This window comes from Scophthalmus maximus, chromosome 7 (assembly GCF_022379125.1).
Source record: "Scophthalmus maximus strain ysfricsl-2021 chromosome 7, ASM2237912v1, whole genome shotgun sequence".
NCBI classification, from domain to species: Eukaryota; Metazoa; Chordata; class Actinopteri; order Pleuronectiformes; family Scophthalmidae; genus Scophthalmus; species Scophthalmus maximus.
The window spans coordinates 3317558-3329704 of NC_061521.1; the positions used below are offsets into that span (position 1 = coordinate 3317558).

General features: G+C 43.1%; 1 protein-coding gene across 3 annotated transcripts in view; it reads right to left on the bottom strand.

Moving 5' to 3' along the window:
- The window catches only part of lrrk2 (leucine-rich repeat kinase 2), a 37632-nt gene extending 25717 nt beyond the window's left edge, over nt 1–11915 (bottom strand). Inside the window, exons 1-11 of one of the 3 annotated variants that reach the window (XM_047333559.1) lie at nt 11310–11915; nt 10318–10403; nt 8483–8592; nt 7172–7260; nt 6191–6325; nt 5916–6050; nt 3441–3572; nt 2117–2236; nt 1547–1707; nt 1355–1434; nt 1140–1246 (exon numbers count right to left, since the gene is read on the bottom strand). In XM_047333559.1, coding sequence (XP_047189515.1) covers nt 1140–1246; nt 1355–1434; nt 1547–1707; nt 2117–2236; nt 3441–3572; nt 5916–6050; nt 6191–6325; nt 7172–7260; nt 8483–8592; nt 10318–10403; nt 11310–11445 — 1291 coding nt within the window. In that variant the 5' untranslated portion in view covers nt 11446–11915. The remainder of the gene's footprint in view (nt 1–1139; nt 1247–1354; nt 1435–1546; nt 1708–2116; nt 2237–3440; nt 3573–5915; nt 6051–6190; nt 6326–7171; nt 7261–8482; nt 8593–10317; nt 10404–11309) is intronic. The other 2 variants (XM_047333560.1, XM_035642801.2) reach the window with 2 other exon arrangements.
- Nucleotides 11916–12147: the final 232 nt, after the last annotated feature.

Consider the following 12147-nt stretch of genomic DNA (forward strand, 5'->3'; position numbering starts at 1 on the left):
AAAACTGTACTATATCTATGGATTGCTGAACATATTAGGATCATAGGGTGAGAGGGTTTTTTTTTCTCATCAATGTCTTACAGAAAACTTTCAATGACAAACAGCGTCCTCAATCACCTTTAACCCCCCAAAAAACAAAAAAAACAACCTTTGAAACTGTCTAGTTCTAGGTTGTGGATATGCTGGAGAGAATCTGTGGACAGCGAATCAAAAATACTGTTTATATGGTTTATAGGTGACATATTCTGCTCATATTGTGGTTCATGCTTTTAATTTGGGTTCATTCATTCATTCATTGTCTACCGCTTTATCCATTTAAGGGTCGCGGGGGGTCGCTGGAGCCAATCCCAGCTAACATTGGGCGAGAGGCGGGGTACACCCTGGACAGGTCGCCAGCCTATCCACAGGGCCACACACAGAGACGGACAACCATTCTCTCTCACATTCACACCTACGGTCAATTTAGAGTCTCCAATGAACCTAACCCCATTCTGCATGTCTTTGGACTGTGGGAGGAAGCCGGAGAACCCGGAGAGAACCCACGCATACACGGGGAGACCATGCAAACTCCACACAGAAAGGCCCTTGCTGTGAGGCGAAGGTGCTAACCACTACACCACCGTGCAGCCATTTAATTTGGGTTACCACTTGAAAAAGTTTACATACTCTAATGTTCTGAAAAGGCATCAGTGTTCTCATTCTGCCCATTCCTGCAGCTCCTCTTTTCACACTTTCACTCTTATTGCCCCGCCTCCCGATAAACCCGTCTGCTCTGATAGGCCAGGTGGCCCACTCTGTTGTGATTAGTCAACCGATTTCAAAATGTGTAGGAAATGTCACGCCCCTTCACCAGAGATTCTCAGATTGCAGGCGGGGTTACCCCCAAAAGAATCCAACTGTGACATCACAGAGTGGGAAAGAAATCTGAACCATTGGTTCAGAGTCAGGCTGTAGGGTTTAGCCGGCACACAAAAAACCACAGGGTAGTGTTTTTTCACAGGTTGTGGGCTGGCAGGCTCCACAGATACACACATGTATGTGCACAAACACTGATAAGTGATTTTTGCAATAATATGTCACCTTTAAGTGCAGCCACATCTCTGGACGTTGGCTGTTAATAAATACAGGTCAAGACTCACTGTTGTGGGTGATGAGCGTGGCGATAGCACTGGTGGCAGCTTTAAACACGCTGGGAGAGGAGGAGTGCAGCAGCATGGCCGCCATCAACTGTCTGTGAACGGGAGTCCTGGAAAACAACCACAACAATACGCGTTACATTCTTTCACTGATCAAATGGGCGTTCAATTTTTTTGGAGATGTGTGTGTGTGATACTTTCATCGCTTCAGTGCGCACCTCTTTTCCTGCTCCTCTCCTAACAAGTTCACTCCAGCTCCATGCAGTAACAGATTGTGAATGGCCCAGCTTGCACTTTCCTGAGCCAGTGGGAGGGATTAGCACGAGTTGAGACGCTTTGATTTACTTAAGTTAATATTTGGTTTAATATTTTGCTTGTCGCTCAAGAAGGACGGAAGAAGTTGGACTGACCTGAACCGCGGGCTCGGCAGCGTGGAGCTCCAGCGCCACGCAGCACGCCTCCATCCACCCGAGGCCCATGTCCTCCACCTCCTCTCTACCCCTCTTCTCCTCCTCCTCTCCTTTCTCCAGACCCTGCTCAGCCACCTCTTTGTTCTGCACTATGGTCGCGGCTGACGGAAGGAGACAGTGTGGTGTGTGACTGCTGCTGCGCAAGGTTCTAATTTTGAGGTCGGAGGCATTTCAGGGGACATGGGGCTAGGTGAGGTCTGGGTCATCTTTACTCCCGCGTGTTATAAGCCAAATATCCACATCAATCGATCAAAAGAAATAAGTAATGTAGAACATCTAATTATCATAACAATGTTTGGTTGTAGAGAGCTTAATACGGCCTCTCGCTCGTCACAACAGATGCACTGTTTTACTACCTTAATAAAATTTAGGTTTTTGTGTGTAACGCGGCAATGTATCTATGTTGAGGTCAAGCCATTGTTCTGTCGTCTTCGTCGCTAATCCAGCTGCGTAGACATGAAAGGGTGAGTTATATTTAACGTGTGTGTGTGTGTGTGTGTGTCTCCTCACTGAGGTCAGCCAGGCAGGAGAGAGCGGCCGCTTGCAGCGTGGCATTGTTGGGGAAAGTCAGACAGGCTCTCACCGCGACCCTCTGGACGCCGTTCAGCACTAGGATGTTGTAGTAGCTCTCTGCGAGACAACACACAACAAGCCGACGGTAAATCACATGTGAAGATACATCAGAGCACTTGGACCCATTGTTTATTGGTTTCCCCTGTATTTGATCAAATCTACTACAGAATTATACAAACAAAACATATTTTTTATTTCCAAAGGGACAAAATTAAGTCCAGATTGTATGTCATTTTTACAGTTACTGTTTATACTTCAATCAGACAATACTAACATCTTTATATTAATTTCATTACGACGTAATTTATTCCATGTGATGAAGAATCATTGTTCAATCTAGATAATCTTAAGATCCTGTTACTAATGTTATTGGCTGCAAAAGTTAATGCATGACAATGATTATTTATCCTATAATTTTTATTATTATTTGATCTAAAGGATGCAAATATACCTTGAAAAATGCTTTTTTTGAACTGAGCATTACATCATTGTCTGAGTTCTTTGTGACTTATTCATGACAGCACTTATCCTGTGATATCATATGGCAGGGAATCATTTCTGATCATTTTATGATTAACACTGTCTCTCATGTTATTTGCGGAGAGATATCCTGGAACATTTGTTTTTTGGAACAGATTTTTGTGGACCATGACTTTGACCAATCAGCTCCAATAGTTAATAATCTGGAGATAACATTTGACAAAAGTTATTGGGGCCCTGCCTCAATTTATCAATGGCAAATGGGCTACTTGCATAACCATGTCCGGGTTCTACTTAGTACTGCTTAACTGTTTCCGGTCTGGTTCAACAAAGGGTCTGCTTCAGACCTTTGTGCGAGAGGTGACAGAGAAATGATCCCGCCTTATGTTTACCAGCCATGGTCTCCTTGGGTCGGGACGGGTCGGAAACTCATGAAAACTTGGTACGCCATTAAATTTCGATGAAGAGGAACAAAGTGGGAAAGAGCAGTGCTCTGAGTACTTCTTCATCTGTGTTTGAAGATGTCCCGTTTTGGACATTTTCCTGCAAAGACTCGTGCCAAAACTCTGAATGAAGTAGTGAATAAACACAGTAACGGTAAACAGACGAGAAGCATTATTTTGAAACGGAAGTACACCACGAAGCCTGGTGCATGTAGTGTATTGAAAAAAAAATCTATGTGCTGTGATAAATCTTTGTAATGCGTTATATTGGAGGAGACGATGGGGTATTTACAATGTTACAGGAATATTAATGTTCTCTGTTATTATCCGGGACTGACCTGATGTAAACTTTCTGAACAGGCAGCAGGCCGTCTCCTGCAGCTCCTCCACCTCGGGGAAGGTGTCCATGGCGACAATGATCACGCTGTAGCACCGGGCGCCTCCGGACATCAACATCTCCACGTTACTGCCTGGAGACAAAAGAGCTCATGAGCTCGGAGTAGCGAGGGCTTTTTAGTTTCTTCTTTGCATTTCAGATTTTTTTTCATTTTAATGTAGTGTTTGGGGATTTATTTGCATTTCAGTCAGTGCACGCTGGTATACACTGATAGATTATGCACACGACATGTAAAAATGTATAGTGTGTATGGCATGAGGAATAGAATAGGAAATGATAAGCCATGATTAAGATATCAAGCCTACAAAGAAGATATGCTGGAATATAATTGTCCGTCCCCCCCACAAAAAAAAAAAATCAGCTTATAAAAGGAAACAAAGCAAGAGCTCAGATAAAGTCCTTCAATAATAATGATAGCCATTAATAGAAATAGCCCGGAATTCCCCCCCCCCCAAATGACCGGGAGGAATCTCAGATCTGAGACTAATGTGGAACAAATATATTTTTAACTCAAGTCAACTTTTGCATCAATGTTCTGCTCCTTTTTCATGCAGAATTCATCCAGATAATTAGAATTTCACTGTAGGCCAATGTTGGTTTTTTTTGTTCATATTGTTTTTTCTTAAATATAAATTATAGCTAATATATTTGGCCTTTTTAGAAAAAAACATATTATATTATAATGAATAAGTGTGATAAGCTTAATACAGATGAAAAACCTGCTATAAATATGAAACAGTAAGGACTGTACTCCCACGTGTTCATTTCCGTCACAACATATAAGCCGTTGTATCCGTATGCTGTACATACTGTTCTTTCCGCACATGACATCCAATGCTCTTTTGCACAGGGAAAGCTAAACTATGTTTTTTTAAACTTTTCAAAAGAAAGTTACCTGCATTATAATTCAGCAAAGCTGATATTTTGTGAGAATCTTAGGTTGTCGTGAATAAACCAAGGAGCTGATTGCTCATTTTAGAAAAAAGAAAAGGAGGCAAAGACACACACGGTCCTGTTTAGATTAGTGGAGCGCAGGTACAACAGGTGAACAGTTTTAGAAATTCCTGGGGATCAACATCACAGAGAACCAGTCACAGTCACCACACACCCCCACTGTGGCAAAGAAAGCTCAGAAACAGCAGGTTGTTTCCTCAGGTCGTGAGGATTCTATCGCTCCGATTCCTCCGATCACCTTACTGTGGGTATTTTGTGGGTAAACCAATCAGATTCAGTCATTGCTGTCAAATTACTGATGGTCAAGTACTTTTGTTCTAAATGTCCATGATTATGTTGTGGATAATTATTTAGCATATTTCAGCCCCAACCCCGGATCCAATCTGTATCTGTGAATGTGAAAGGTTGCTATGGTACCATGGTGCAAAAATATAATGAAAAGATGAAAACATATAATCTCCAGAAAGCTGTTTACTTTTCAGTTGTAAAATGCTCCCCCTCATGCTGGGATTGCATCACAACTGAAGAGATACTCAACACACAAAAACAAACAAAGGTTAAAATACCATTGTCTTATCTTTCTCAAACTCTCAAATATTGACACTGATATTTGCTTTTCATGTTTTCTTAGTTTAATGCTCTAATTTAGATTATCTATATTCTTTATAGATGAGATGGACAGATTACTATCCTTATGTTTTCATGGTAAATATGCCTTGAATGTGTGTGAATGAAACTGTCATCTGTCCATAGCCAATACATGAGAGATGGACTGCATGTATACAGTGCTCATATAGTCTTGACGACCACTCAATGTGCGTTATGCTACAAGACACATTCACTCATTCACACACACATTCATAGAGGGATCAAACCACCGACCTTCTGGTTAGTGGATGATCCACTCCACCCCCCCTCCTGATGGTGGGAGAAAAACATCATTCTGGAAATTTAAAGAGTCGGGGGCTTTCTTCCATTGTCCATTCATCCATCCGAAGCAATTATACACAAAGTATTCACTCGTACACTACTATCCTGTCCCGCATGTGTTTGCCGGCGTTTAATCTGATTTACAAAGCGTCACAGTGACATTCGCTCAAAATAGACTGTGTAAAAAAAGAAGAACGATGTTTTATGCGCTTCATTCATGATCAATAGGAATCTTGTGATGCAACTAGTTACATTATGGTTACATTATGGGGAGAAATACGCTCTACACTCTCTCCCACACCAGACTTCGGTTCAGACCAAAACCTTCACTCTTTAATATGCTGATGCGCTTCTGCACTATGTCAGGAGCTCAATCGGTGTGAGATCAAAGCATTAAACAAGTGAGAAATAAGATTAGGAGAGCACTGATGTACTTTCCCTTTTTTTTACTAATCAATATCAAAGTGGCTGCTTCAGTTCTTTTCCCTCTGAGGCCTCATGAGAACATTACTGGAGTGTCGTGAGGTCTTACCAGGACGAGCCAGTGGGAGCAGCACTTTCATGGCCTGCAGGAGCAGCTCGGAGCTGTGTGGGAACCTCTGGAGAGCCGCCAAGACCACACAATGGTCCTGGATCTCCACAAACTCCACGAGGTGCTCGTCACTCACTGGAAACAGAGACACAAGAAACGGATTAAGCGACATAACACGAGCATACGGAAACAAAATCTAAAATAAATCCAGGCGTTTCAGACAGAGACAGCACACATCACAACAGTCTACAAGAGGTTATAACACGTGTGTCCACCTCTCTGCAGGAGGAATCGCAGAGCTCCGCAGCCGTGGAGCTGCACTTCTTCGCTGGTGGGATACATCTTCATCGCCTGTACCACCACGCCAAACACATCCTCTTCCTCCTCGAGCACCAGCAGAGCGATGATGTCTACATAGCCATGAATAAAACACAACACCGTGACAAGTTAAAGTTGGGATTAGCAATACGTATTTCATCAACAAATGACTTGATTCCTCCCATCTGACTGAAGTTCAGCAGAAGTTTTGCCGCCCATAACTGCAGTTAGGATAAAAGCTAGGACCAGAATTTTTAGGACCCCAAATTAATAAATATTTTTTCAAACACAATATAGCAACAAACCATTTTATCGCCTATATGGATAAACAATAATGTTATGTCAAAAGTTAGAGTTTCGCAACTGCAGATACGAGTTTATCTTTTGGGGTTACGTAAATATTTTTCTTAAATAATGTTCTCTGTCAGGGACGGGAAGTCATTCTTCGGCCTGCTCGATTACATTGCGGCCGCTGTCACTGACGACAGACCATGTGACACGTTTAGCGAAGCCCGTCTCAGTAATATTTGTCTATGCCATGAGATTTGCAAGATCTGCAAGATTTTTTTAAGAAACAAAGTTTGATTGTTGCTCTAAAAATAACCACAAAAAGGACAAAGAGGATTTTTGAAGTGGGTGTTTGGAGGGGAAACCCCCGCAGGGCAACATGTGTAACATACTGCCACTTTTACAGGAGTACAATCAGACAATTACACGTCATGACTTTCTGTAGCTTTGTTACGCTGATCAACCTTTCAATCTGATGTAAAACCAACATTAAAATCGGTCACTGTGACCTCGACTTCGGCTACGAGTCAAAGGAGAGGGTATTAAATTGACTTTCAATATCAAAGCACTTGTGCTGGCGTCACACAGGCGCCACATAGCAGGAGTGATGCTGTGATGTGTTGTCACACATCTCCTGTGTGGTCGTTTACCTGATCGGAGCAGAAGCGCCAGGGCCCGGAGTCCCACCATGGTCACTCTGCAGTCGCTGCTGTACAGACAAAGCACCTTCAGGATCTGCCTGGAAAACACATTGAGACAGGCATCAAGAGTCACACTTCTGTAAACTTAATTTTTTTTTTTACCCTACAATGTTTTTTACACTATTTTTTTTTTAAATTTAATTTCCTGCATGTCATTTCGTCAAAATTTCAAAAATATTTTCAATGACCTCTCTTTGTATTTCAGCCTCGCTTACTTGTTTGAGCACTATGACAACATCCTGTACAAGAAATGGGGGAAAAGGCCTAAATTAAGAAGTGAAGGAGCTTTTTGAAAATAATGTTGGACAGCAATATAAAGGACCTCGAAGGTGTAGGTTAAACTGACTGACTGACAATAAACCAGAAGTGAAAACTGAAAAAAACGTTGTCTGAAAGTCCAAAAGTCCAAACCAAGTGGAAGGAAGAAAATGGCACAAATTCAACAGCACATTAGCAAAGAAATAAGATAATTGCACATACATGTGGAAAAATGCTTTTAATACTAATAACTCATGCAGGCGCCAACAACCACATAAGTGAAACAATACTGTTTTACTAGGGCTGGGCGATATGGCTGAAAACTGTATCACGATATAAGTGTTTCATATAGGTCGATATCAATAATTATTGATAATTTGATAAAAACCAAACGTGATACTGTTACATGATTGGCTATTAGGTGTGTCACTCCATACGTTGCTAGGTACCAGAGGACGAGTGCCGGCGTATCTAACGGCCAGTGTAGCTAGACTCTTTGCTCCGTCAAATGAGGAAAAAAAATTATCAAAACGTTCTATCGAACGCATTTTCTATTGATATTGATAATGTGTCTATCGCGATACATATGGTTATCGTTTTATCGCCCAGCCCTATGTTTCACTGTCCACTAGTCTACACAAAGCTACGACGCACATTCTGAGTAAATCCTATTCACCAAACACTGAAATACCACAGACAAAAACATAAGCATTAAGCTTAAAATCCATGTGACCGAAATAATAAATGTTACATAATTCAAAGTGAAGTTTTTAATCTTTTTGCCAATTATTTTAGAGAACAGATTCATTTGTCGAGTCACAATCACAAGATATGTGGTTTTGTTTGGACAGTGTTGAGAGTTACATAAATGTGTGCTTACTAAAAAAAAAAGATCACAGCTTCTTTTGAACGTGAATGCTCTGTAAACTGGTTGGTACTTCCATGTGTCTGACGATAACATATGAATGCATTCTTGCACCCAATGAGTATGTTCTGACTTACTGGTGCACTCCCAGTGCCTCCCAGTCATTGGCTGCGTGCAGAGGTCTGGTCAGCTGGTCCAGCGCACCGGGGCATATTTCAATCAGCCGACACAGCAGCGACCAGCCCACCTGTGGCAAGGAGAGTACACCATCACGCACTTCATTTCAAGGCTAGAAGTCAAAATGCCAACCAATTATTCGACATTAACTTAAAGAAAAGTAATAATTCGGAGATAGATGAAAGAAAATAAACTTTGAATTTCATACGGAAATTCTAATCAACTGCTTTTGGAAGTGTGCCTGAAAGGGGCGGTAAGCGATTTTGGAGAGAGCTTGTTTCTGTCTTTGTTGTGGTTGTGATTTTCTTGCACTGGCCGGGCCGTGAACACGGCCCCTCGGGTCCTTTAGAATCGCTTACTGCCCCTTGAACCTGCAGATGCTTTAGAGATGTAGGAACAGGAGCCAATGTCTACCCCCCACAACCAGTACAGAGCTGCTGTCCGAGCTTCTAGTGTTATACAAGCAAGAGCTGAGTCACTGTTATATACGTGAAGCAAACTCAATAAAAACTATGTTTTTTGTTGTGCTTTAAATGATTCAAAGTGTTTGAGCCTAATACATCACACGACCTGCCTCCGGCTCTTACGGAAAAAGTCAAACAATCTGTATGCTTGAGATCAGATGGGATTTTTATCCGTCGAAACAGGTCCGGTGGACTGAACCCATGTTCGAGTGTCACGATCTGACTTTGGGGTTTATGTCTTTTACTGCAGTCTCACCTCAGATAAGCCGCAGTACAGTCACGAGATGCCATAAACATGCTCGGTCAGCTACACAGAGCAGGAACTGTCAGACTGGCAGGTGATGCTGTTGTGTGCACAACTAAGCATCTCTGAAACTAGTTAAAGACGACACACACATTTCCGTTTCATTTCAGCAACAGAGAAAAAAAACTGACATTTGTAGAGCTGCAACTATTAGTCAATGAATCCATTAGTTAAAGGGGCAGTAAGCAATTCTAAAGCAAAACACGCTTTGTATAAATCAACGAATATTTCCTCTGTTACGCCGAAAAAAAATTCCAGGTTTTCGTCTCAGCCCAGGCTCTGTAAATTGAAAAAAAAAAATGGTGTGGGCTACACCAACAATACTGTGAGTGCAGTTTGTAAACCGTCGACACCTTAAGAGACGTGCTAGCACGTGGCGCTGCCCTGATTTGGCCTAGTGGTTTGGGCTCTGGGAAATGATATCAGACATTTGTCACTGTTCTGACACGATAAGCCTCACGATTCACCTCCAAGCTCATTTGAAGATTAAAGCAATGACGAAAAAATTATTGTTAAACCAGCCTGAGACACATTTGTCACTGAAATGAGTTGCATTCAAAGTAATCGAGTGAAGTTTGCGCTCTCCTGTTTTTCGCAGTCAAAGTTGAAGATGGCCCACAAAGAGTCACGCACCCCTAGGGCTGCAACTAACGACTATTTCCATTATCGATTAATCTGCCGATTATTTACTCGATCAATCGATTGCTTGTTTGGTCCATAAAATGTCATAAATGGTGAAAAATTGTCGACCGTGTTCCCCAAAACTCCAACATGATGTTTTGGTTTGTCCGCGAACCAAAGATATTTAGTTTACGGGCATAGTGGAGCAAAGAAACCAGAAAGTATTCACATTAAAGAAGCTGAAATCAGAGAATTTTGGCCTTATTTTGTGTCATAAAAACTACTTGAACCGATTAATTCAGTAGTTGATTACTAATATATAAAGCGATTAACTGTTGCAGCTCTACGCACCTCCGATGCACAAGGCGAAAACAAACGGCACAATCAAATGTTGGTCTCGCAGTACCTGCTGGACTCCTCTGCTGTTCCTGTAGGATGACAGCACTGCCATGAGGGGGACGTGGACATCTTTGTCTTCAAACAGTCCGGCTGCTGCGACAAAGAGCAACAGTCAGGATGACATGGGGGAACAAGTTGGCTTCGAAACAAAGGACACAGCCGGTCACACTCGTTTCCGGTTTTCAATGTGCATAAGACAAAGCCTGGAAAAATGATCAGGCAACAAAAAGAGTCCTATTATAAAGGGTGCAAGTCTGGTTGTCCTTGTTCATTTGCTCAGATGAGTGGAGCTCGATCACAGCAGCGACAAAAACACACAGAGAAGAAAAAATAAAGATCAGAAATGATGGACAAATGAAGTGAAGGATCTGTGCAGGGAGAGAGGAGGATAGTTATAGAATAATATTAGTAGTAGTATTCATGTAAAACAACACCACCCAATAAAAAAAAACTGTAATAACTTATATGTTATTTTAGCATTACCAATTAATTAAAATAAAATTAAATGATGAATCGATTCACCTACAAACTGTCAGAAATAGTTTTAAAATACCTGCAACATGTACTCACTGCACTTGGGGTACTTGCACTTTCCTCGAGTATTTCTATATTCTGCTCAATTTTTGATTCTGCTCTACTGTAGATCTCTCTCTCTCTTCAGCTATTTTCCACACACAAAAAAAAACATACCGTGTGGTCAAATTACTAAAAAATAAAATTAAATGATGACTAATCGATTCCATGTACACCAACTGCAACATTAAACAGCTTTATTACACACTGATCCATCAGTAAAAAAAATAATAATAATCAAATCATACAACACTGACAGGGTTCAATGGTTTGCGCAATCAGAACTTTTAAACGTACATTCAGTTAGATCGCAGGACTTTAGCTCGGACTGTGGTATCGTTGTATTATAGCGGTATGACTTCTTTATCAGAGTGAAGGGTCCGGCAGCGTCGCCCACCACTGCTCCGGAAACCCTCCTTGCCTTACCGTGGTCGGCGTGCGCCAGCAGCAGCAGATCCTGGACGATCTGAATCAGCGTGCACAGTTGTCGGTCTCTCTGCGGCGTCCTCAGCCGCACCAGGAGTTTCTTCAGCCGCTCCTCCAGCTCCTCTTGGTCGACCATGCTCTCCTGCCCGGGTACGGGTCGGGTGGGGTGCGGTGCGGTGCGGTGCGCTGCGGTGGGCTCGACGCGCGTCTAGGCGAGTCGTCGCGGCGACCCCGAACCGACGAGTGGCCTCGGGCGGCCGCACGGCCGCGGCATCCGCACAGCCGGCGCGGCAGAACCGGAACCGGAGTCGAGCTAGAGCGGTGTGCGCGCGCGTACCATCACTCCGCGGACGTGCGAGTCGCGTGACGCCGTTTGTTATGCGCCGTGTGGAACGCCACAAGTGGCCGTCGCGACTTCGAGAGTGTCGTCGTCGTCGCCGTCGCGGACTTTCGGTTGCGGCGTTGACATCACCGTCCGCGGCGGAGCGGCGACACCGACATGACGGAGACCTCGCGCGGAAGTTCAGTGGAGGTAGAGCGGCTCGCAGTCTGCCCCTGCCTGCCCACTCGCGTCACACGACTCCGGACAGGAAAAACTTCTTCCCATTAGTCGAAGAAGGGGGCGGGGCCTATTATTAGTACATCTATGGGCGGGGCCTTGAGACACATTTTTGCTATCACGCCAAAAATCACGCTCGGTGTGACGTCACTGCCCCCCCACGAGGGGTTTCACTCGTCTGTTTTATACCAATGCAAGTTGGTGGTGCAGTGTGAACAGGTGTGTGTGTGTGTGTGTGTGTGTGTGTGTGTGTGTGGGTGGGTGAGAAGCCTTTGGCAA